The sequence below is a fragment of the Chrysochloris asiatica genome, unplaced genomic scaffold (genome assembly GCF_000296735.1).
Source record: "Chrysochloris asiatica unplaced genomic scaffold, ChrAsi1.0 scaffold00182, whole genome shotgun sequence".
NCBI lineage: Eukaryota > Metazoa > Chordata > Mammalia > Afrosoricida > Chrysochloridae > Chrysochloris > Chrysochloris asiatica.
This window is the reverse complement of record NW_006408700.1, coordinates 4,324,843-4,352,375: the sequence shown is the minus strand read 5'-3', so window position 1 is coordinate 4,352,375 and position 27,533 is coordinate 4,324,843. Positions and strand designations below refer to the sequence as shown.

At 42.9% G+C, this 27,533-nt stretch overlaps 1 protein-coding gene across 1 annotated transcript in view; it reads right to left on the bottom strand.

Moving 5' to 3' along the window:
- SASH1 (SAM and SH3 domain containing 1) overlaps positions 1 to 27,533 on the bottom strand; it is a 237,295-nt gene that overhangs the window by 110,881 nt on the left and 98,881 nt on the right. Inside the window, exons 3-4 of the mRNA XM_006872057.1 lie at positions 11,528 to 11,578; positions 11,357 to 11,406 (exon numbers count right to left, since the gene is read on the bottom strand). Of these exons, the coding sequence (XP_006872119.1) occupies positions 11,357 to 11,406; positions 11,528 to 11,578 (101 nt within the window). The remainder of the gene's footprint in view (positions 1 to 11,356; positions 11,407 to 11,527; positions 11,579 to 27,533) is intronic.

The window sequence follows — 27,533 nt, the reverse complement described above, 5'->3', positions numbered from 1 at the left end:
CTATGCTACCAGAACTCCGTATCAGTAAGATAGACAGACTCAAAAACACCAACAATCACAAGGTGCCTACGAGTGGCTGCAACTGCCAACAACAACAGAGACGGGAATTTAGGTGGGCGTCTAGAGACAAGTTCAAGGCCACGGGACTCAGTAAGTCAGAGTATGGCAGCTGGATAAATAGCCCCAGGGAATGCCCACAGAAAGGGGTGGACAGAAACAAGAGCCACAACGAGTGGGCAGAAAGTGAGGTGGAGGCGCTGGCAGCATCAGAGGTACAGACACCAAGGACCAACGGAAAAGTCCAGAGTGCCAAGTGCACTCAGGGAGCTGTGAGTGGGCAGCGGCTCTGTGTGGCTGATCAGTGAGTGACTGACCTCTACAGGAATGTGCTCCACAGGCTACTATGATGGGGTCATCACAGGGAGACAAGCAAGATTTTTTTAGGGTAGAAAAACAAACATGTTTGTTTGCAATGACATGTAGTCTATATTAGCGACATGGAACTATGTGCCTGACCCTGTGCCAGGTGCTGGGATAGAGACACAAAAGATACGGGGTTCAGAGAGCTCAGACGAGGGGTGACTGACTACACATTCACACTCACACACACATACACATCTCTCTCACCCACTCATTCATGCTCACAGATGTATCTATTCCTTACATATCTACATTCATCCAAGTACTGCAGGCATCACTGTATTCCAGGGGAGCCCAGGGACTGCAGAGCCAACTACAGTGGGTTAGAGAAGGCTCGTGGGAGAAGCCAAATGAAAACTGAGTTTTCATGCTGAATGGAGCTTGTCTGGGTATGGGGGTTAGGGGCAGGGCACCCTACCAAAAGGAACAACCATTTCAGAGGCCCAGCTAGCCAGGACAGGGCATGGCTGGCCAGAGCATCGTGCCTGAGGAGCAGGTGGTATGGAATGAAGCAGACAGGTAAGCAGAGGGCAGACTCTGAGCATACGGGAACAAGAGGACCCCACACAGGCTGGGAGACACAGAAACTGGGCACAGGAGTCCCTCGAAGGACTTTAGAGAAGTTTGCAACTTGACATGGTCAAAAGAGTCATCAGCTTACTGGGATAATTCACATGTGACAGACATGCATAAAGCACATATGAACTGTGTTCTTGCCATTTGATTCAAGCACAAGAACACTGCTCTGCTGACTTCCCATCCTTTTATTGATTGTCCTCCCCCATCACCGCATACATTTTTGGACTTTTTCACTGTATCCTAGTTCAAGTGTAGCTGAAAATAATGAAAGAGAGTGAAAGTAAATCAGTGACTTCTCAAGTCTGGGGAAAGACTTAGTACACAAGAGCTTATAAATAGTGACTACAGTGACGTTTGGGGATTTATTCTGGACCTCGCTGCCTCCATTCATAAATTACCAAAACCAGGTTTACATTTGGAGAAGCGTAAAGCTTGTTCATTTCCCCAGAGAACCATGGGATTGTGGGTTTTAACTGCAGCCATTTATTCAATGCTAATGAACTGAGTTTGCGTCTAATTTCTCTATGTACATACACAGAATTCTAAGTCCTGGTTGACATGATCCTTTGGAATTATAGCTTCATGTTTAGGAGCAGGAGTTCTCAAACTGGAATCAAATCTAGGTTCTGCCCTTATTAGCACTGTAATCCTTGTTGTCCTTGCTGTTGTTAAGTATCCTGGAGGTGGTTCAGACTCAGAGTGGTCCTGTATAGTGTTTCCATGGAGCGACTGGTGAGTTTGAACCACCAACCTTGTGGATCAAACTCACCTTTCAGTTGAGTACTTATCCTACAGAGCCACACCAGCACTCCCATGTGAGTCTAGGCAATGTATTAACCGCTCTGTGCCTCCGTTTCTGCATTTGTAAATGGTGTCCACCAGCAGTCTCCCTGGTTTTCACTGACCCTTTAATTCCCCAACCATGATGTCCGTTTCTAGAGACACAGGTCTTTGCTGATGATATTTTCAAAGGAAGCAAGACAAAGTCTTATCAATCTTCATTTTAAAGAATATTCTGATCATATTTCTTCTCAGACTGATTCACTGTCTACACCGAGAAATAAACAGCTTCACATACAGTTGCTGACATCAAACGTCAAAAATCTAATAAATCCTGATACAGGTTTATTCTATGAACATCTAGCTAATTTTCAGATTACCTTTATGTTAAGTGACGCTGACTTGGTTCCAATTCAGAGAGACCCTGTACATGGTTTCCAGGGAGCAGCTGTAGTTTTAACTGTAGTGGTTGCGAGTTGGGTTGCTAACCTTAAGGTCAGCAGTTCGAAACTACCAGCTGTTCTGTGGGAGAAAGATGAGGCTTTCTGCTCCCATAAAGATTTACAGCCTTGGAAACCCTATACAGGGTCGCTATGAGTGGAACTGACTCGATGGCATTTAACAACAACATATGATGCCCTAGTGTTGAGCTGCAGGATAATGCATCAGACCGCAAAGTCAGTTTAAGGGTAACCCAGAATTGGATCACTTGACCATCATAGTTACAAGGGAGTGTGATGTCAGACGTGAGAGAATTCTTACTGCCTGACTCTCCCTCCAAAGAAACCCATCTCCTTGCCTCTTATAGTTAGAGCTACATTCCTGTGATTTAAGGGTTTAAATCTTATTAAATGTTAAATAAATATCACTGGGAGAAGTCATCTGTCTTTTTAGAACCCATCCATTTGCAGCGTGATACAGACATCTTCTGCAGGATAGTGAATTACTTCTCATGGCTCTTATCCCCATAGTCTTTGTAACTCCCATCAAACAGCATTTTTACGATGCTAGGTCTGGATTAGAGAAGATGGGAGAAAGCAATGGATAAATTGTAAAAGACGGTGGATTAGACTCTCTGCAGTATGGATTCATCAGAAACCTGGACAACACAGATACAGTGGATGGTCCTGAAACTCAGCTCCAGAGGAAGGTAGAGAAAAGTGAATCAAGTGCTTACTGGGAGAAAAAGTTAAGTAGACACGACAAGAAAGGAGGCAGCCAACAGAATAAGCAGAGAAAGCCAACAGAACCTGTGGCTGCCATCTTGAAAGTTCATGAACTGCTTTAGAGACGAGAAAACATACTCACATTGTAGAAACCTATCTGTGACTAGTAGATCCAAAGGTGTAATTTTTTACTTTATTCTGGCCAGTATACAAACCACAGGAAATCGCTTGCTTTCTAGGTGGTCAGAGCCACTCAGGGGTCATGAGTCACAGGGAGGAGCTATATACAATAAACCCACTAAGTCAGGCTCTGATCTAAATCTTCAAGTCAACCCAGGCCAGCCCTGGACTGGCTCTCACTAGGAGAGGAGATTGAATGGATGTGTGGGGTAGAGAAAAAGGGAAGGAAAGGAGGTAATGATCTTCGTAGGTCCACTGGATGTAGTGTGGCCATTTTGAACTTTCTGAGATGTTTGTGAAGACAAGAGGCCAGAAGACTGCACAGCACACTGCTTACTGGTTGACAGAAAGCCACTGACTTTGATTTTTTTGCTGTGTGGGCTGTTTTTGTTTGTTTATTTGTTTTCCTTCTTCTTGCATCACATGACAAGAGATAGCAACTGCAGCCATATAGTCAAGCCACAGCCACACCCTATACAAACCCACCAACTGGGCAAGAGCCAATATCAGCTGTTATACACCAACATCAGCTAAATCCACTCTGAATTGAACTGCATGAACAATGAACAGAGAAGCTCATCTCCTACCAGATCACACCTACCAGGAGGCAACTGGTGAGTGCCTACAAATACACCAACATATTTTTATCAACTTAATACAAATACAACAGCACCACAATGCTTAGAAAGCAGCAGAAAATTTCTGTTCACATGAAAAAACAAGATAGTGTAGTTCAAACAAACAACCAAGAGCCAGAGCTAGAAAATGCTTTTGAGGAAGAGGAGGCACCAGAACTACCTGAAAAGTAATTCAGGAGAATGGTATTGAGGTACATACAAACATTTCACAGAAAGGTAGAGGAAAACAATGAAGAAATCAGAAAAAAGCTACAGAAACAATCAAACACAATAAATACAGTATTGTGGTGGTGGCTATGTGCTATTGAGTTGGATCCAACACACAGTAACCCTTTATAGGGCTTCTGAAGAGTGGCTGATGGGTTTGAACCCCCTATCTTGCAGTTCAAACTGACCTTGCAGTCTAGCAAATTATCCTGCAGTGCCACACCAATACAAAACCCTACAAACAGAAATTCAAAAGATCAATACTATCATCAGAAATGGACAATACACTGAAAGGGCAAAGGAGTAGAACTGAATCAATGGAAGCCATAATTAGTAAGCTTGGAGATAAATCTCTCAATACTAGTAAGATAAAAGAACAATCAGATAAAAGAATGAAAAAATCTGAAGAAAGCTTAAGATTCATGTAGCACAACACAAGGAATAACCTACAGGTGATCGGAATTCTGGAACAGGAAGAGACAAAATCACAGAAAAAATAGTTGAAGAATGGCTGCAAGAAAATTTCCTTAACATCATGAAAGATGAGCTTGTTAAGTATTCAAGAAGCTGAACGAACCCCAAGCAGGATAGATCCCAAAATAAAATCACCAAGACATATCATAATCAAGCTCTCAAAAATCGAAGATAAGGAAAAGAACCTGAAAGCAGCTCGGGAAAAATGAAATGTTACGTACAAAGGAAAACCGATAAGAGTAAGTTTGGACTTCTCAGCAGAAACCAGGCAGGCGAGAAGGCAATGGGGAAACATACACAAAACTTCTAAAGAAAACAACCAACCGTCACTCAAGAATCATATACCCAGCAAAACCGTCCCTCAAATGCAACAGAGAAATAGAACATTTCCAAATGAACAGAAATTAAAGGACTTTGTAAAAAACCAAGTCAACCTAACAGAAAATACTACAGGGAGTCATTTGGATTGAGTACCAACACCAGACAATAACTGTAGATGGACACACTTGGCAGCACCACCGATAATTCAATCAAGATATAGAAGTACCCAGAGTAAAACAAAACTACAAGACTGAAGATAGGGAATGAGAGCTATCAATCTCTAATGAAGACAACCACAGAACAAAACGAGGGGAAAGTATAGTAATAGAATACCAAATGGCAAGGAAGTCAAGTAGATTTCAAGATAAAATATACTGTCGTAATTGGGGGAAGAAATTAATAAATTACAGGATAACCTCACAGAAACTTAATACACCTTCACATCAAAGCAAGAAAAGGAAAATCCATGAAGACTATAAACATTAAAACTATGAAGAAATTCACAAGAAAATGTAAAAAAAAAAAAAAAAGGGAACTCAGCCAAGAAGATGGGAGAAGATACTGGTAGCATACATAATACGATCCATTTGTGAGTGGTGAACAGAATTAATTGTAAAAATTTAGAGCTCTAATGAGCGTTTAAAATGAGCCACTTTAGAAGAAGGAGGGGTCTCACTAGCTTTACAGAAGAGCTAAGAGTGGAGCATGTACTTTGGACCCTGAAATCACTGTACACTGAAGTCCCTCAACCCAGGGACAGAAAGCTGTCACACTAGAGGACTAGCAGAAGAGTGTCAGAGGAGCAGCCGCAGAGGAGCTGTGGCCTTCCCAGCACATGGAGCAAATGCAGCTAAGTGACTTTGGGCAGGAAACTTGCTTGCACACTGGGGTGCCTATAGGCAATTAATTGAGAAAGCTAGGTTTCTGACCCGCAAAACTAAGCCGAGGGTCATTGGGCTAAGGCTTGTAGTAGAATGAGGTGCCTCTGAGCATTTATCAGTGGCCCTAGTAGAGCTTTGTTGCCCAGGCAAAGACAGGCTTACCTGTGGGTATGGCTGAGAAGAGGTTGTCCTAATGGGCAAAACTGTGCTCTGAACATTGCTACCCTAGAATTTTAAGCTGTTAACTTTCTTAATAAACCCCATAACTGTGAGGATGGTGTCTAAGATCTGTGTGGCCACTGCAATGAATTTTTGAACCCAGCTGAGTTGAGAGTGCTGTGGGAATTGCTGTACATCTTCCATAGACTAGGCTTTTACTAGGAGAGAAGGAAGAGGGTCATGTGTGCAGAGGTCCCGGAGGCAACGGGGGGGACATCTGTGGATCTCAGCTCGGCTGCTTTCTATGCCATCGACACTTGTGCTTCTATGTGTGGGTGCTACAGACTTAATCCACTTTTCTTTACTGGAGTCTTTTGCCTTTCAAGTTGAGAAAACGAAAACGTGTGCCCATAAAACAATACTTCTGACACAAGACTAAATTTGCGAGGGCAGACACCAACCAAACACAATCAACTGGGTGCCAGATTACCCTCCAGAACTTTTACATCCAACTGAACAGCTACCAGCAGGCATTCTGATCCAAAGAATATCAGGACGTTGTTTGGAAGTGGGTGTGTTTTCAAATGCACAGAATACAAATTGTTCTCCCTAAATATTATTGTAAAACTAAAATCTGACCTAGACTTTCGAGAATGATACCTCATCTTTGAAAAAAAGCAACACAAATGTCTGAAGATGTATTCAAGATTACTATCAGTATCTTGATTTAAGAGTATGCATCATTTTTAAGAACTTTAAAGATATTATATCAAACACTTTAAGGCAATGAGTTGCTGGGCCTGGGAGCTCAAGGTCATAGTGTCAGGGACACCAGGGTCAATTGGCATAACATAGAACACAAAGACGATGTTCTACATTCTACTTTGGTGAGTAGAGACTGGGATCTTGGGAGCTCATGAGTGGTCATCTAAGGTGTAACTATTAATCTCTTCATATGTGGAAGAAAGAAGAGTGGTAAAACTTGAAAAGGCTTGGAATCAATTAGTCCAATGGAACATGTAACCATCAGTCTCCATGATGCTGAGACCTGAAGAACTAGATGGTGCCCAACTACCACTACCAACCACTCTGAAAGGGATTACATTAGAAAGTCCCAGAGAGAGTGGTAGAAAATGTGGAACAAAACTCAGAATCATAAAAAATGACAGAGCTTACTGGTCAGTAAGAAACTAGAGGAACCTGAGACTCTCACCCTGGACCAACTCCTTCAGGTCTGGAAAGGAACTCACCCTCGTGGCCCAATTTTCAGTCAAGCAGTAGATAGGCACATAGAGGGGGCAACAACACTAGTAATATCTGTTCATTGTGGAAGAGTCAACCATTTTCAAGATCAAAAGGGCAGCAGTTGCCTAAGGACAGAGTTGAGAAGGGCTAAGACAGAGGGTGGACTGGAAATATGAACCACAAGGAGGAAGTGGGATAACTGTTGTTCCATGGAGGGGATTGCAATCAGTGAGATGACACAACATGTATGATTTATTGAATGTACAACTGGTGATCTGCTAAGTAAACCTTCACTTGATTCACAATAAAAAATTAACTTTAAAAAAAGACTATGCATCATCTTGCAGCTGTCATAATAAAAATGGATTTAGACAAGACTAATTAAAGAATGCAAAAACCATTAGGTAAAAGTTTGAGGGACAGGACATTGACACAGTCCTAGATTACTTCCCCCACAGAAAATCCATATGGAAGACTGTCAGTTCTCAGAAGACACCTGGCAGGCCCCACGTCCACCCAGTAATCAAAATGAGCATCTCCAGTAAAGGGACAAGGTGACATCAAGTGCCTTGGATGGGACCACTGAAGGGAACACAGCATCAAGCATGCCCAAATCAGGGAACACTGAGCCGACCCTAAAATCATTACAAGTTAAAAAGTCAATAGACTAAGAGAAAGAAAGGCTTAAAAACCATACTTTCATATCTACTGCAATGTGACAGGAGACATGGCTTGTAAGTGTGGTGAGGGGTTGAACAACAACAACAGAAAAACTGCTAAAGATGTATTATTGGGACAATTAGAGAAGCTTGGGAAAAGCTATTGCTAAACTTCCTGCACTTGCTATACATCATGGTTCTTTAAGCAACAGCTCTAGTGAAGCAGAGGTTTAAGTGCTCAGCTGTTAACTGAAAGGCCGGTAGTTTGAATCCACGATGTGGTAGTCTGCTTCTGTAGTAAAGACTGTTGTTGTTCGGTGTCATGGCATCGGGTCTGACTCACAGTGACCTTAGGGCACAAGAGAAGGAACTACTGCCCAGTCCTGTGCCATCCTCACAATTGGTGCCATGTTTGAGCCCACTGTTGCAGCTCCTGTGTCAACCCAGGAAACGAACCCACTACACTACCAGGGTCCTTTCTTACAGAATCACAATACAATAGTGTGCTTGGTAAGTGCTGTTGAGTTGGTTCCCACTCACAGCAACCCTGTATAGGCTTTCCAATAAATGGTTGGCGAGTTTGGATCACCAACCTTGTGTTTTAGCAGTCCACTGCTTATCCTACAGCACCACACCATACCCAGTGTAAGCTAAGAGCCTTGGAAACCCTATGGAGCAGATCTACTCGGTCCTATAGGAGCTCAAGGAGGTGGAATCCACTCGCTGGAATGGGAGTTCTGTAGGATAACGTCCTTGTCCTTTAGGACACATGTGCTCAAGTATTTAGGGGTGTTGTTGATGTTCATGTTAGGTGCCACTGAGTCGGTACCGACCCACATTGACTGTATGCACAGCAGAACAAAACACTGCCCAATCCTGGGCCAACCTCACTATCGTTGCCACGCTTAAGTCCATCGATGCTGCCACTTGGCCAGTCCATCTCGCTGGGGGTCTTCCTCTTTTTCTCTGACCCTCCACCTTACCAAACATGATATCCTTCTCCATTTAGGGGTAAACGTCATGTCTGTAACTTACTCTCAGGTGAGTCAACAATAACAATACTTAGTAATATTTGATGCATGTTTATGTATGTGTGCAGCAAGAACAAACAACTGTCAGTAAACGGTGGGAGTCCTTGTGTGGAACTGCAGGATAAGAACTGATCTGCTATCCACAAGTCGGCAGTTCAAATCACCAGCTGTTCCTCAGAAACCCTGTACAGGCTCACTATGAGTCAGAACCAACTCAACGGCACTGAACAACAACCAAAGTGAAGGGTATATGGGAGAGTTCATCGCACCATGCCTACAACTTTCCTATAGGTTTAAGTTTTTTCAAAACCGTTTTGAAAGTAAAAAAATTCAAAAATACAGTACCACAATTTTCAAACACTATTAACAGGGAAATGAACGGAATGGATTAAAGGTTTCAAATTGCTTGGAAACACTTAAGTATAAACAAACTGTTTAAAAGAACAAAGTGAGAGGGCAGGATTACAGATGGGAAGAAGGGGGTTGTCAAAAGCTCATGTGTGTCTGTCATCCATTTGTTGGGAGCCTCAGAAGAGGCTGTGGGTCACCATTGTGCCCACAAGCACCATGCCACGTCTCACTGAGTAGAGGATATAAGCAGGGAAAGAATGACATCCCACAAGGGAGGGTAACAACTAAGGTTACTACAAATATGGTGAGTCACTTCCTCTGAGGAAGAAGGGCAAACATTTCTTATTTCCTAAAGGACTCATTTGAGTTCTAGTGTTGGAGGAGAATATTGAAGGTACCAGGGATTGCCAAAAGAACAAGTAGATTTGTCTTGGAAGAAGTACAGCCAGAATGCTCCTTGGACGCCAAAATGGCCAGACTTCATCTGTCTTACTTTGCAGGAAAAAAGAGGAAGACCCCCAACGGGCACAGTGGCGGCAGCAGTGGGCTCAAGCAAATCAATGATTGTGAGGTTGGTGCAGGACCGGGTAGTGTTTCGTTCTGCTGTACAGAAAGTCACTATGAGTTGGTACTGACTCGATGGCACCTAACAACAACAACAACAACAAGGGACTCAGAGGTACTGTAGAGCACAATGTACAAATAAGCAGTAAAGTAGGTCAGGAACACCCACAGCCCATTCACTCAATGCTTCTGACCACACTCCACCAAAAATCCAATTATTAGGGTCAATTCCAATTAATGGCGACCCCATGTATGTCCCAGTAGAACTATAGTCATGGGATTTTCAAGGATGGACTTTTTGGAAGTATATCACAGTCTTTGCTTCTGAGGTCCTTCTGGGTGGACTGGAGCCTATAACCTCTCATTTAACAGCTGAGGGCATTAACCGTTTACACCACTCAGGGACTCCACCATAGTCCCCTTTAATTTCAAAACTCAATGTCAACTCAAACCTCTTATCCATTTCAGGTTCCATATTCCCAAGCTCCTGAGGGGAAACAATGCAACTGAAATGAAGGGGAGCTCATGGGATTGGCTCATGTTTCCTCACCTTGAGTGCGCAATGTCCTTGGTTTTCTTTGGCTCATCACCTCTCGCCATTTCTCCACCCTCAACCAAGCCGACCTTTAGAAGTGCAGCTTGTTGGCCCAGCAGGCATCCGTCCCTCTACCAGCAGCACACACACATGGACGGATTAGGCAGAGCTATGCTGTAAAGCACACACACACTCTCCCAATGTGTGGTTTTCATTCCAGAAATACTTTATTCCTAAACAACATCTATGCTTCTCTTGGCAAGAATCTGCGTGAGTGGCTCTGGACCAAGGGAAGGAATTGTTTAGAGACTGGGACTTTCTTACAGCTCCTTTACCTCCAAAGATCACAAACAGAACCCTCAAGGGAAATGGTAATAGGAAACAGCAGAAAACCCAAAGCTTATTGGGGTGGGGGGGCCTGGGAGGAAGGGGCAGGACCAGCAAAACTTATGTTTGCAATTGTTGTTGTTGTTTTTTCAAAGTTGCCTAAAGGAAATACTTGAAATAGGAGCTATAACATAGAATTACCTTCCATGAGAGTAGAAATTACAAAGTGAGGACAAGGAACCAAAAGTATTACCTCTACCAAGAAAAGACAATGATCATTTGTTGCCTTCCATCTACATGTATTCATTGTTGTTTAAGGTCACCTACCAAACTGCTGTTTGCCTCTGGTGTGTATTTTATTGTTGTGCCTTGCTTCATACAGACTTTTCTCCCATATCAAAAAATGAATCCAAAAGAAGAAAGTCCATTTCCCTTTCTCTGCACTCATTACCAGATATTTATTGGAAATTCACTCTCGAGGGCAGTGTATCATCAATGGACTTTGCCCAGAATCTTACGTTACCACCAAGAAAATTATAGAACCATCATCTAATAATACATGTATGGAGCCTAGTGTGGCACTGTAAGATAAGCACAGGACTTCTAACTTCAAGATTGGTAGCTCAAACCCACCAGCTGCTCCTTGGAAACCCTATACAGCGTCGCTATGAGTTAGAACGGACTCAATGGCACTTCTTAACAACGATAATACATGTATACCGAGCACAGATGATAATGACATCAAACTCAATCGGACATGCACACACCAGCGCCCATTTGCTTTCCCATCACCTTCTGGGGAGTCCTGGTGTTGGGCAGAGACAGGGAGGGGAACTTACTTTCTTTCCACTTCTGGTGTTGACACGGCGCTGCAGAAACCAAGAGACTCCTGTAAGAACAGATTCTTAGTGTCAGTACAGGCAATGCAACAAGCTTCATCTGACTGGTACAGAATATCATATTTTTTTTACAGAAGCAAAAATATAGATGATTAAAGTCATTGTGCTTACTTCAATCTGGGACCGCAGCTGAAGTGACGTGGGACAGGCATCGGGTTTCTCCTAGGACAGAACAGATGCTGCTTTAATGAGGTTTCCAAACGTGGCATAGCCCACAAAGACAAGTATGTATGTATGTGTGTAAGAAGAAACGGGAGGATTTGAGAGTCACGAGGGTGGAGTGGGAGGAGAGAGTGGAGATAACCAGGTTTTTCTGGGGGAACGACAGAATTTTTTCCAATGAGAGCTCTGGCCTTTTAAGATTGAATTGTTTTCCCAACGTCACTATTTGACACTGCTGACAATTTTACTGCAAAAAGAAACAGCACAATCTAATAGGAAGGGACTAAGTTGTTGAAATAATTCTCTAGGACATTGACTTTTCTGTGACCCATCTGTGTTTGGTTTCTCTTTTTTAATAACAGTGTGAGAGGGTTTCAAAAAAGTTCAGAGGAAAACCTCTGGGCCGTCGTATTCTGTCCTACAAGGTCACTATGAGTCGGAGCCAACTAGACAGCAAATTACAAACACATCAGTATAAAATACATACAGAATTCCAAAGATTTATTAGGAAAAACCGTGGCTGCTAACTGTCTCATGAATAACTTTTATGTTGATTAAATGGTGATGTCACAGTATTGTGACATATGAAACAAAATGCATTATTGAAATAAATGTTTCTATGTTAAAAAAACAAACAAACATATGTTCAGGATGTGATCTGTGATTTTTTTCAATGTAAAATGGGGTGTAGCCAAGGAGTGAGGTGGAGTATAGCTGAAATAAAGTTGCCTATGAGTTGGTGCAAAGATCTGGAGTCAGAAAACCAAAAAGGAAGAACACGTTCAGCCTTTCTCAAGCTGGGGGAACCAAAGAAAAAAATTCAAGCCTCGACTTTCATTATTGAAGGATTCTCTAGGCAAATTATTGAATGATGCAGAAAGCATCAAGAGAAGCTGAAAGAAATACACAGAGTCACTATACTAAAAGGAAATGGTTTTCACCTGCTTGTACAATCTAAGGCATTCTGGTGGCATAGTGGTTTAAGCACTGGACTGCTAACCATAAGGTCTTAGGTTCAAATCCACCAGCTGCTTCTCAGGAAAAGAGAAGAGGATCTACTCACATAAGATTTATAGCCTCGGAAACCCCGTGGAGCAGTTCTCCTCTGCCCTATTACATTGCTATGAGTAGGCATTCAGTCTACGACAGTGGGGTGTACAATATGGACAACTCTTTTAAAAAAACAAAAAACAAAAACAACCAGCTGCTGTTGAGTTGGTTCCAACTCACAGCGACCCTGTATAGGATTTCCGAGGCTATAAATGAGAGCGGAAAGCCTCATCTTTCTCATGTGGAGTGGCTGGTGGATTCAAACCGCTGACCTTGGAGTCAGCAGCCCAAAGCATACCCACTATGTTACCAGGGATTCTGTGACAACAACTATGTTGTTGTTGTTAGGTGCCATTGAGTTGGTACTGACTCATAGCACAACAGCACAAAACACTGCCCGCTCCTGCACCAACCTCACAATCATTGCTTCATTTGAGCCCCCCAGGGCCGCTGTCACTGTGTCAATCCACCTTGTTGGGGGTCTTCCTCTTTTTCTCTGACCCTTCACTTTACAAACATGATATCCTTCTCCAGGGACTGGTTCCTCCTTAAAATATGTCCTACGTATGAGAGACAAAGTCTGGCCATCTGGGCTTCCAAGGAGCATTCTGACTGTACTTCTAACGCAGATTTGTTTATTCTTTTGGCAGTCCCGGGCATTTTTAATTTTCTTCTCCAACACCATAACTCAAATACATCAGTTCTTCTATGGTCTTCCTTATTCACTGTCCAACTTTCACATGCATATGAGGCTACTGAAGATACCATGGCTTGGTCCATGAGCACCTTAGTCCTCAAGCTGGCATCTTAACTATGACAACAACTATAGTCACACTCTAGGTGATGGGTAAAATATAACTAAAACTCTGATCCGGAATGAATTCATTTTAAAAGCCCCAGCCTGTTGTGCAATGTAACAGATTCAAAAGCCCACCTAGGCCACAGGATGAATCTGGAAAACCAGTATCACCCCAATAGCACCCACTCCAACTTTGTTTCCATTTCCTGTGGAAACCCACTTGTCTCCCTCCCTGGACACTGTCAGTGCTCGAAGCCAAACGAGCTTTGCAGCTGGAAAAGTAGGAGCAATAAAACCCCTCTCCTCTTTCAAAACTGGGAAGGAAAAGCATCAGGCACCCACCAGAACAGGTCAAAGCCAAGTTCTCCTCCTTTATGTTAAGTGCAGAAAGGAAGGGGTGGCAAAAGAGAGAGATGCTTAGCAACATTCAGCTACAAAGCAAAATGCCACATGCTTATTACTGATGTGTTCAATTAACTACAGGGAACCGGCTCTAAATTGCTGGGGAAAGTTGCTGCTCATGGTGGATTTTCAAACTTGACATTTGCTGGTTTATAAGAAGACTGCTGAGCTACGGAGTCTGTCAGCTGGCAAAGTAAACTGTGTTTTCTTTCTCAGGAGAGATCCTTGCAAAATGACAAATAAACAAGACAGAAACTTCTAAGCAAGCCCTACTTGTAAAGACACTGCTAATTGCACACAACCTAATCTTGACATTTGCAAATAAGTCTCTGCTATCAAACTCTAGCAGGTAATTTCTAACTTTGAAGTCAGTCCACTTGTTTAACTGTTGACAGGGGGTGGGGGCGTTGCTTCTTTACTCTTACTTGAAAATCAAAAATACTCTATTTGCAGAAGTCTTAGGAGCTCAAGTCTTGAGTCCGTAAGGGCTTCACTGTGGTTTAGACGCCCACTTATGTGTTTTGACTCACAGACCCTCGTGTACAACAGAATCAAACACTGCTCGATCCTGCACCTTGTCACAGTCTTTGTACATTTGAGACCATTGTTGTAGCTAATGTGCCAGTCCATCTCATTGAGGGTTTTGGCTGACCCTCTGCTTTATCAAGCATGATGTTCTTCTCCAGGGTCTGGTCCCTTGTGACAACATGCCCAAAGTAAGGGAGATGAAGACTTGCTATTCTCACGTCTAAGGAGCATTCTGACTGTACTTCTTCCAACACACTTTCGTTCATTTGATGAATTGCTGCTGTGTGCCGTTGAGTCAGTTCCGACTCACAGCGACCCTGTAGAGTTTCTGAGGCTGTATCCTTCCAGGAGCAGAAGGTCTCATCTTTCCCTATGGAGCAACTGAAGGATTCCAGCTGCTGACCTTAAGGTTAGCGACCCATTGCATAACCCACTACGCTACCAGGGCTCCTTGTTGTTAAGTGTCGTGGAGCTGGTTCCAACCCATAGTGACCCTGTATAAGGTTCCTGAGGACCATCTGGTGAGTTTGAACTGCCAGCCCAAACCGACTTTGCAGTCCCGCACATTAGCCCACAGCACCACACCAGGACTCCACAGTTGATGAATTTGTTACTGTTGTTAAGTTCCGCCGAGTTGATTCTGACCCATAGCGACTCTGTATAGAGTTTCCAAGGAGCAGCTGGTGAGCTTGAACTACCGACCTTGCAGTTCAAATGATTCTGCAGTCTGACACATCAGCCCACAGCGCCACACAGTTGATGAATTACTGGCTGGTATTTAGCCTGTTGGAGTCCTAGTGTGGCATTGTGGGCTAATGCACTGGCCTGTAAAGCCAGTTTAAACCACAAGGTCGGCAGTTCAAACTCAGCAGCTGCTCCTTATAAACCCTATACAGGGTTGCTATGGGTTGGAACCAACGTGATGGCACTAACACTAACAAATTTAACGTGTTAGTACAATTATCTCCCTTTTTGTGCAGTGGATGCTGACAAGTTGATTGAGAATGATAATGAATATTGCTTCTTCACTCCTGCCACAGGACCAGGAACGTCAAAATGGCTAAAGATAACTTCAAATGTATATCCTCATTAAAAACAAACCTAAGAAATGAGTCTAAGTGCTTTTAGACTACACCTTTAGACTACTCCCACCTCTCCCATTCTACTTGCTCCCAGGAGGAAGAGTGTGTGCTGGCAAAACAATGACTTAATGGACACACAGGAGTGTTCTTCCCCTGTACCAGGCTAACATCCTTCCCAGAGGCCCACTAGAAACCCTGCCAGCAACACAAGGATTAAGCAAAGCAATCATGGCGCTATATACTGGTGTAGCCTGAAAATCACCATATCTCAAACTTTTAATTTTTACCTTTGCCTGGAAACAGAGCCATGATTGGATTTCTCTATTCTAGTCAATTTCTGAGCCCTCACTGTTAATTTTACCAGACTTCAATGTGGTCCTGGAGTCTTCTCATTCCCCTTGAAATCAGGAGCTACCGGAGCTCCAGTAACAGAGTGGATTACTAGCCGAGCCACTAACCGAAAGGTCGTAGTTCGAATCTACCAGACTCTCAGTGGGAGAAAAGCTGAGGCTTTCTGCTCCTGTAAAGATTTATAGAGCTGAGAGACACAGGGTCGCTATGAGTCAGAACTGACTCCACGGCACACTACCACCACCAGAGAGATTGCTGCTTCCTTCCCAAGTTTTCCTGCATCCCCCAAATCCCTTCCTTCTCACAGACAGCAGTTTCTTTGAGGTACTTCGCCTCTCAGGTCTTGGGGCACCACTAATAAAGTGGAGACGAGGCTCCTGCTGGGAATAATAGAACTGTGTTCCAGTCCCGCTCCCCACTAGAGTGAGACCACATCAGGCAAACTACTCGGACCTCTTGTGGTTTATTCCCAATGGCTAAGAAGAAATGGGCCATTTACTTACCTTAACGTTGGTTTTGACTCTGCAACTTAAATGAAGTAGTCTCATGCGCACCTAAAACAGGTCTGTCAATCAAATCTTGAACTAGTACTCGATGCCCTGCCTACTCTAGGTGATCCTGAATCAGTAGTATCACCATCACCTGGGAGCAGGTTAGCTCTGTTGAGTCTTGCCCTCCCTCTTCACCCCCGAAAATGCAATCTATTGCCTCACAGTAATCCTCCCCCATGGGGCTTCCAAGGCTGGGGTCTTTAAGGAAGCAGACGATCATGTCTCTCACCTACTGGAGTGGCTTGTGGGTTTGCATCTCCAGGCTTTCAGTTAGTACTGAGCTCGTCAGCATTGAGTCATGAGACTTCCTGAATAACCAAGATTCTCTCAGGTGATGTGTCTGCTCATTTCTGCATGAGATGAGACCTAGAAAGGTGTCATTTTCCTGACAAAAACTCTTTTATGAAACCAGTACCGGCAAAAACGTCTACTACTTTGTGATCACACACTTTGTGGACAGTTGATGGGTTCACTGTATCCTGAACACATGTTGACCCTGGCGCTTTCCTTTTGCTGCTGCTACCTGGAATGTTCTCCTTCCTGTCCATCCAAATCCTACTCATCCATCAGATCCAACTCTAACTTCACCTCCTGTGAAGCCTTCCCTGCCCACCGGAGCCTTAAATACCATTGAGTAAATTCTCATTTAACTAACAGCATCATCTATTTGTTAAATGTACCCACGTGTACCAACTCGTCTGCTCACTCATTTGTATCTTATTTCTTCAGCTAAACTATAAATGGCCTCCTAACAAGTAGTCCTGGTATGGCATTGGGGGTTTGGGGGTTAATGCACTGGATTGCAAAGTTGTTTGAACTGCAAAGTTGGAGGTTCAAGCTCACTAGCCACTCCTTGGAAACACTATAAAAGATCACTAAGGGTTGGAACCGACTCGACGACACTTAACAATAACATGGATTTAAGGACCCCTGGTGGTGTAGTGGACTACGAGTTGGGCTACTAACGTCAAGGTACGTGGTTCTAATCCACCAGCCACTCCTCAGAATTTTTGCTCCAGTAAAGATTTACAGCCTTGGAAGCCCTATACAGGGTCAATATGAGTCAGAACCGACTGGACGGCATACAACTATCGCAACCAGGGACTCATCATATTTTCTATAATTCAACCCATTTTTTTTTTTAGCATGTGGCGCTGTGGGTTAATGCGCTGTACTACAGTGTCGGTTTGAACTGCAGGTCGGCGGTTCAAGCTCACCAGCCGCTCCTTGGAAACCCTATACAGGGTTGCTATGAGTCAGAACTGACTCGACGGCACATAACAACAACAACATGAGCCAGGTGCCATTTAAATGTTAGAGAGACAGCAGTGAGAAGACACAAATGCCACCCTTCAAGAATGCTACGTTCTAAAAAAAAGCTAAAGAGGATAGAGAGAAACACTGTTAACTGATGATATATGGAGGGGATAATAATCAATGTAATGAAACAAGCTATATGAATAGTTGAATGTGAAGCTGATGATGTGCTCTGTAAACTTTCGCTCAATCCAAAATAAAAACATTAAAAAAAAGAATGCTATGTTCTAAAGTCCTGCACGGCAGAGCAGAGGTGCTACGTGAGTGAGTAGATGTTGGCTTGACTCGAGTTGCATCACTTTGTTAGTAAGCTTGATGTTTTCTTGTACTCATTTCTGCTTGTTTCACTGATTGGGATGTGTCTGCATGTTTTGATTTAAGGTTAATTTTGGGACTTCAGGATTATATACTGTTAAGTAAGAACTTTAAAAATGCAAATGTTGCTAGGTTTCATCGATACTAGGGAACCAGAAATGCTGTTCATGTTTATGATTCCCATGGACTTGTGGTCTGAGAGATGAGATTTTTTTCCAGTGATTGAAATTGAATGGAAAAGGGGTCTGATCCCATCACATCAAAGAAACATGGTTTCCAGGAAAATTATTTTTTCACAATTGATGACTGCTATTCCACAAACAGAACTCTTAAAGCCTCTCAGTAATTAACAGATCCGTGAATTTCTAGAAGCTCTGAGAAGGAAGAAACCCAGATTGATAATTTGCACCTGGTCATTACTGTTCCGTGGTAAACACTTGAATCTTCGGGCTATATTCATATGTGTTCTCCTAGTACCATTGTTGTTGTTAGGTGCTATTGAGTCAGTTCTGACTCACAGTGACCCTACACACAACAGAACAAAACACTGGTCCTACACCAACCTCACTATTGTTGCTACACTTGAGCCATGTTACTGTCACTTTGCCAATCCATCTCGTTGGGGATCTTTCTTTTTTTCTCTGACCTTCCACTTTACCAAGGACTGGTCTCTCATGATAATATGTCTGAAGTATGAAAGACGAAGTTGGCCATCCTGGCTTCCATGGAGCACTCTTTCTGGCTGTACTTCTTCCAACACAGATTGGTTTGTTATTTTGAAAGTCCACGGTACTTTTAATATTCTCCTTCAACACCATAACTCATATGCATCAATTCTTCTATGGTCTTCCTTATTCACTGTCCAATTTACACATGCTTATGAGGTTATTGAAAATACCAGGGCTTGGGTCAGGTGCACCTTAGTCCTCTAACTGACTATTTGCTCTTCAACACTTGAAAAAGGGCTTTCACAGCAGATTTGCCTAATACAATACGTCATTTGATTTATTGACTGCTTCTTCCTGTGAGTGTTGATGGTTGAGCCAAGCAAAGTGAAGCCTTTGGCAACTTCAATTTTTCTTCACTTATATGGAAACTGTTTAATGGTCCAATGGTATGGATTTTTGTTTTCTTGAGGTGCAACCCATATGGAAGGTTGTGGTCTTTGATCGTAATCAAAAAGCATTTTAAGTCCTCTTTGTTTTCCACAAGCAAGGTTGTATCATCTGTATATCACAGGTTGTTAATGAGCCATCCTCCAATCCTGAAGCCACAGTTTTCTTCCTATAGTAGAGCTTCTTGAATTATTTGCTCAGCATGCAGATTACGTAAGTATGGTGAAAGAATCCAGCCCTGGCACACACCTTTCCTAATTTTAAACCATTTGGTGTTCAGTTGTTTGAACAACTGCCTCTTGGTATATGTACAGGTTCTTCAGAAGCACAATTAAGTGTTCCGGAATTCTCATTCTCCACAATTCTGTCCATAGCTTGTCATGATTCCTACAATTGAAAGCCTTTGCATAGTCAATAAAGCACAGGAAACTTCTTTCTGGTATTCTCTGCTTTCAGCCAAGATCCATCTGATGTCAGCAATGATATCTCTTCTTCCACAATCTCCTCTAAATCCAGCTTGAACATCTGGAAGTTCTCTGTCAATTTATGGTTGCAGCCAGTTTTTTTATGATCTTTAGCAAAGTTTCAATTGCATCAAACAAGGTAGTTGTTGTTAAGTGCTATTGAGTTGATTCCGACCCATAGCAACCCTGTATAGGGTTTCCAAGGAGCAGCTCATGAGCTTAAACTGCCGACCTTGCAGTTCAAACAACTTTGCAGTCTGGTGCATTAACCCACAGCGCCATACCAGGACTCCTGATAAACAAGGTAGTATGAGTTGGAACCGACTCCATGGCACTTAACAACAACAAAATGCCTTTTGAATTCTTAACTGCCTTGAAAACAAGGCACTAGATCTGTTAGGCTACTGAAGTAACAAGAATGAGTGGACACTATTCCCCATAGAGAGATTACTAAATCACAGGGGTTGACATGAAAGCAGGTCATTGCAGAAAGACAGAAGCGCTTGTTACAGTACACCTGTTACTACAAAGAAAATGAACACAACAGTGTCATGTTGCTTAAAGGTCAATGTAGAAAAACGCAGTGTCAGTGATGACATTTTAATTACCAAGAATCAAAGAAGCTCTAGAAAGAAAGTTTTTTACTTTCCTGGGAGGATTCTGCTTACTGACACTAAGAGATGCCTTTTCCAGTGATGGGGATCATCTAGATCAGGGAAGGGGAAACTTTGTTAGGCCCAAATCTATAACATCACCCAACGGCCACACAAAATTATCAGTCAAAATTAGCCAACTAAGAATGTACCCTTTGGTTGTTTAAATGATTATCTATTCCTGAGGGTTTTCGTGTACATCTGAAATAAAACAGAGGGAATACTGTTGAATGATGATTCACAGAGGAGATTGTAATCATTGCAATGAAACGGTAAGTGTAAAACAGATGTTCTCCCATGTAAACGATCACTCAATTCACAATAAAAACTTAAAAAAAAAAAAAATAGCTTCCTATATTTGGTCAAATTTTTAATTAACACACACCTAATGTGACGGAGCTCTGGTAGCGTAGTGGTTATAAATCGGGCTGCGAACCACATCTGCTCTGCGGGAGAAAGATGAGGCTTTCTGCTCCCATAAAGATGTACAGCTTCAGAAACCCTGTACAGGGTCACTATGAGTCGGAACGGACCATGGTACTTAACAACAACAACAATGTGATGGCTAGGAGTGTGGCATTGTGGGTTAATGCAATGGACTAAAGGTTTGAACCATTAGGTGAGCAGTTCAAGCTCACCAGAAGCTCCTTGGAAACTCTATACAGGCTCACTATAAGTTGGTACTGACTTGCCTACACATAACAATGTGATGGCTGGAACTGTAGTTGTTTTGGCAGGGTCCGTGGCCCGGATGTTACCCACCCCTGATATATATGGAAGCTAGCAGCCATTGAGCACATGCAAACACTCTCACCATTGCCGTCACTCCCTAATCACCAACCCATCTTCTGAGCACAGCTAAGTTGCCTCTAGGACTTAATTCACAGGAAGCAAAAGTGACAGGGAGACAAAAGGACCCTATTTACTTTTGCTTTCTCATTCTCTCTGTTTCTTCTCCTTCCCTCTTTCATCTCCACATCCCTTCATTTAACAAGTGTTTTTGGATTAAGTACCACATGCCAGGCACTGTTCGAGTCAACAGGGACAAAATATAGTGAAAGACAGCCACTGCCTTCACGGAGCTGACATTCTAGTGATGCCCACAGCCACTGCTGGGAACTGTTTGTGTGAGAGCTAAACTACAGGTACAATCCTACTCTACAAGTGTGTTCAACTCTGCAGGTCACATGCTCTGGAGGTGGAGCATGGAAACCTGGAGACTCCACTGCAGTGCTGTATGGAAATGATATTTCATCTACAGACTTAATTGAAGAAAAAGAGGCTACTTCCTCAGAGAGGGAAGAGAAATACAAACATCTACAGGGCTCCTGGGGGAGGGAGTGGGGGGCCCAATCTGGAGTGTCTCATGCTTTTTCCCATGGTGCCACACAGACCATGACAGCACACTTCACACTACTGGGGCATGGAGGATTTAAAGTGGGAAAAAAATTGCTAACAATTTATATTTAGAAACTCTAGCAGCAGTTTGATTAATGCCATAGTGAAATTTCTTATAAAGTATAACAAACTTTTTTATAACAAATCTAGGGGTTGGGGTTACGGTTAGGCTTGCAGGGTATATACCCTTTGGTTGGTTGATGATGCATGGAGGGGATTGTAACCATGGCAGTGAAATGGTATACGATAGGATGAATGTAAAGCTAATGTTCTCCCATGTAAACTATCATATAATTCACAATAAAACATTTTTAAAGAAATTTGAAACACACACACAAACCCTATTGAGGAGAAGAGCACAAGAGGAATGTGGGACCTTATCCTGAGAAGCAGCAACACCAGAGATGGAGGCAGAGATGGGGACATGGAGAGAGGGAGCAGCTGAGGACTCTAGACTCTGGGAAGAGAGGGACTGAGTGCTGGCGGCCAGGAGGCAGGCTTGTAGAATGTGCTCTTTGGTGGTGTAAATAATTATATATGCCTGAGTGTGTAAAAAAAGAGAGCTAAAATGAATAGAGAGAAATACTGTTAACTGATGGTCCATGGAGGGGATTATAATCATTGTAATAAAACAAGGTATATGATTTGTTAACTGTAAAACTGATGATCTGCCCTGTAAACTGTCACTCAGTCCACAATAAAAACTTCAAAAAATAAAGAAGTATAACAAATTTCAAATCAAATTGGAACTTGTTCTGTTGGTGGTGGTGTCATCGAGTCAGTTCTAACTCAGCAATCCTGTGGTTCAAATTTACATGCAGTCCAGTGCTTTTCCTACAGTGCCCGGCCTTCCTATTGGTTGTTACTGTTGTTGTTAAGTGCTGTGGAATCAGATCTGACTCATGGCGACCCCGTATAGGGTTCTGAAGAGTGTCTGGGGAGCTTGTACCACCAACCTAGCATTTCAAACAGACCCTGTAGTCCAGTGCATTAACTCACAGTATCACACCAGCGCTCCTTCCTATTGATTGTTATTGATGTTAAATGCCATCGAGTCGATTCTGACCCATTGCAACCCTGTAGAGTTTCCAAGGAGCAGCTGGTGAGCTTGAACCGCAATTCTTGCAGTTCAAACGACTCTGCAGTCTGATGCATTAGCCCACAGTACCAAACCAGGACTCCTATTAATGTTGTTGTTAAGTGCCATTGAGTCGGTTCCAACCCATAGTGACCCTGAACAGGGTTTCCAAGGCTGTAAATCTTTACGAGAGCAGAAAGCCTCTTCTTTCTCCCACGGAGCAGCTGGTAGTTTCGAACTGCTGACCTTGTGGTTTTAAGCCTGATTCTTAACCACTACGCTACCAGAGCATTACAAAATACTGGCAATGTCTAATATACAGACTGACTTGTCTGATGTTCACCCTGACTCTAGCTTGAATCTGATGTCCCAGAGTGTCCCTGTGCTCTTCCACCCCCAAATCTCCCTACTGAACCCTGAGATTTGTGCTGGAACATTGAGCCTTGAAGAAAATGCTCCCAACAGCTCCACGGCACCTTGACCATGCTCTGTAATAACAGTGTGTTGGGAGTCTTGGTGCGGCGCTGTAGGATGAACAGTGGGCTGTTAACCATAAGGTTGGCAATTCAAATCCACCAGCCACTCCTTGGAAATCCTATACAGGGTCCCTGTGCATCAGAACCAACTAGATGGCCCTTAACAATGAAGGCAGCTAGTTGCTTAACTTGGTTGCTGTTGTTGTTGTTAGTTGTCACTGAGTTGGTCCAAACCCATGGAGATGCCATGCACATCGGAGTTTTCATTGGCTGACTCTTAGAAGTAACCCCTCAGGCCTTTCATCCTAGCCCATCTTCACTGCAAGCTTTCCCTGAACCTTGTTCAGCATCAGAGCAGCACACCAGCCTCCGCTGACAGAGGGAGGCAGAGTCTGGCATGAGGTCCATTCCTGGGGATCAAACCTGGTTTCGGCGTGGATGGTGGAGATGCTACACTGAACCAGCAATGCCTAACTGACTCTAGTACTCCCCTGCCACAGCCCCTAAAACCTCTGTGTGGTGGTCCTCAACAGTGCAGAGTTACTCTTACTAAACAGAGTCTCTGATTCATTTGGTTTGGGTGGCACTGACTAATTTGTATTTCTAACAGGTTCCCAGGTGACCCTTATGCCACGCTTTGAGAACTGCCACCTCAGATAAGGAGTCCTTCCTGGTGTGGTGCTGCAGAATAATGCACTGGACTTCAAGTTCTGTTTGAATTGCAAGGTCAGAGGTTCAATCCCACCAGCTGCTCCTCAGAAACCTTCTACAGGGTCGCTATGGGTCGGTACCAACTCAATGGCACTTAACAACAACACCAGATAATGAGTCATGGTGTGGCACTGTAGGATAAGCACCAGACCTCAAGGTTGGCTTGAAGTACAAGGTCAGCCGTTCAAACTCACCAGCTGCTCCTCGGAAACCCTAGACAGGGTCGCTCTGTGTTGGAACTGACTGAAAGGCACTTAAACACCAACTATCACCCCAGATACGGTTGCTGAGAGCTTCTAGTTTGGGACTTTGTGGTCTGGTGTTTGAAGAGCTCACTTTACTCTTGAGCCACACATGAACCCTGGATTGGTTTTCAGAGCTAAAGGGAATGGTCAGCAGTAAATCTGAAAGTTACAAGGGAAAAGATGGGCCCAACAGATTAACAAAAAAAGAAGAAGACAAGTAAGGCCAGGTATCCAACAACAGAATAAATGATTTCTGACGTGTGAAATTCACATCTGGGGAATATTTACTCAGTGGTTGAAGGACTTCTGCTGCCTGGGAAGGGGGGTTCTTGCACTGCGGGAGGCCTTGGACAGACCACTGTGATGTTACTGCTTGTGATGCAATCGGCAGAAATGAAGCAAGTTCTTGTGGGACAGTTTACCATTCACAGGATATGATTTTAGAAAAGAAACTCCAAGTCCTAACCCAGTGACTCTTAAGCTTTTAGGAACCGATCCCTTTCAGGTTGGTGACAACGTGGAACTGAACAAACAGCCATCTGTCTACTCAGCCCATATGTCCTCAGTCTTGATTGTGTGTGTAACTGGCGTGCTGGCTCCTGGGTGCACACAGCACACTGCTGACCTTCAGGAGCTCACAGTCCTTTAGCTAGAGAAGCAGATAATGGGCCACAAAGTACCCAAAGCTCCCATGTTGTTACATAAATACCATTGGAGCCGAGCAGTGTGCAGGCTGAATATCTACATGTGAGTTTTATAAAATTATGCAGCCTGGTCAAGCAAGGGATGCCAAATTTTAATGAATCCTCTATTAAACTAGCTCACATTCTTGCATGAGGATGTATCGCTCTTATTATCTTTGTTGCTGTAAAAATCAAATGGCACTGTCATGACATTTAATTGCTATTCTCTGTCACTTTTTGAATCATATTTTCATGTCATCTTAAAAAATTAACAAAACTTTGTGAGCTTTCTAAAAAGCTTCAGTATTCATGGAAACGCAACATATTCTGAAATCATTAACCGTACTATTCTGTGTTTAAAAGAAATGGACATTTGAATTAACAGTGCTGCCGACTGATGTCAACCTTAAAAAGCACAATACCAGAGACCATCGTCAGTTCTGACTTACAGTGACCCTAAGCCAACAGAACAAAACCTTGGCTGGTCCTGCCCCATCCTCACGATTGTTAGGTCCAAGCCCACTGTTGCTGCCACCATGTCCATTCATCTCATTGAGGTCCTTCTCCTTTTTTCCACTGACCCTCTAAGGTATCATATTATTTGAGAAGGAAAAGTGAGAATAAAATAAAAATTGGAATCTCATTAAGATTGAGACAGGTGGCAAACCTTGGCCCACAGCAAACTTTTTATTAGCTGTGTTAGAAATCCAAAATCAGGTTTATGATGGAAACAGAAGCAGACCAGTGTAAATACACAAACGTGATGTGCTTCTGGTCCTGTTAATTTTCCTCCCTTCTGAGCATACGTCTTGGAATGATGTACTCTATAAATTATTGAACTTAGTTCAAAAGCAAATGAAATTTAAAAGACCCATTTATTGAATGGCAAAAGTGCCATGTTGAAATTACTGTGATTTATCTATTTCTTTGCTGGTCACTGTAACAAACTTACTTTGATGCTCAAAATTAGGACCTGGTTGAGCTCTTTATTTGAATTTAAACATAAACCTATTCTGCCACTCAGAACAGCAGCTGTTCGTTAGGATTGTGTCCATTCATCCAGAACCACAAGGCCTGACTTCGTTTTTGTATGGCCCTAATGTAGAATACTAAGGAGCTCTGGTAGCATAGTGGTTACGAATCGGGTTGTGAACCTTAAGGCCAGCAGTTAGAAACTACCAGCTGCTCCACAGGAGAAAGATGAGGCGTTCTGCTCCTGTAAAGATTTACAGCCTCGGAAACCCTGTACAGTGTCGCTATGGGTCGGAACCAACTCAACGGCACACAACAACAACAACAATGTAGAATACTAAAGTACACAGTAATAGCATTCAATTTCTGGAAACTAAGTAAATTCACTCTAATTTAATATACAATTTAATACCCCAAATGCCCAAGTCGTGATACTTGCAATAATTTCATATGTATGTGAAAGTTGGGTAATGAATAAGGAAGAACACAGAAGAATTGATGCACTTGAATTATGGTGTTGGAGAAGAATACTGGATGGCCAGAAGAACAAACAAGTCAGTCTTGAAAGGAGTACATCCAGAGTGTTCATTTGATGTAAAACTTCGGACATGTTATCAGAAGACACCAGTCCCTAGAGAAGGACATCGTGCTTGGTAAAGTGGAGAGTCAGCCAAAATGAGGAATACTGTCATAGTGGCAGCAAACATGAGCTCAAACGTAGCAGCAATTGTGAGGATGGCACGGGATTGGGCAGTTTTTCGTTCTCTTGTTCATGGGGTTACTATGAGTTGGAACTGACTCGATGGCACCTAACAACAATATAATTACTCCCTTCCTGGGAGGAAGGGCAAAATGGAGTTGCATTTAGCCTTGAGAGAGTTCATCCACTTGTGCTGGCATAATGACTTTGTAACAGGTAAAGGTGACACAAATGGCAGTCCTGTCTAAAGAAGTGACACTATTTTTCAGGCATTGTGACCTGCAGGTACTGTTATCACAGCAACTGAGGTCCTTGCTGCTTGGCTGTGGAGTGAAAACCTGGTTTATAATCCAAATTCTCAGCCGCACCAAAAGGACCTACCTACTCATTCCCACTTCTCAAGACCTACTTGGTGAAAAAGTCAGAAAAATGCATATTTTCTATCTAGGGAAATTTTTGCCACATAAGTGATAATGAATTCAATGGCTCATATATAAAGAGTGCTGAAAATAAATAAGAAAAGCACTACTTTAGATAGAAAAACGGGCAAAGAGATGAGTCCCAAAAATAAAGATATGAAAATATGTTTGTCCTTGCAAATAATCACACATACAATTTTAAAAGACTTAGTAGATTTCTTGTCACTAATCAACCTGGCAAAAATGGGGGGAGTACACTGATAATATCAAATACTTTATCTCTCATACTTCAGACATGTTATCAGAGAAGGACATCATGCTTAGTGGATGGATCAGCTAAGGAAAAAAGGAAGAGCCCCAACAAGATGGATTGGCACAGTGGCAGCAGCAATGGGCTCACACATAACAACAACCATGAAGACGGCGCACGCCTGGGCAGTGTTTTGTTCTGGTGTCCATATGGTCACCTAGCAATGACAATACCATTATTAAATACTGGCATGAAATAAGAGAAAAAAATACAGATATTGTTGCTGGTAGGAGTACAAACAATAGAATTTTTCCAGATCATAACTTAAGAGTTTTCTGTTGTTAAATGTCGAGTCTATTCTGACTCATATGGACCCTGTATAAGATTTTCAAGAAG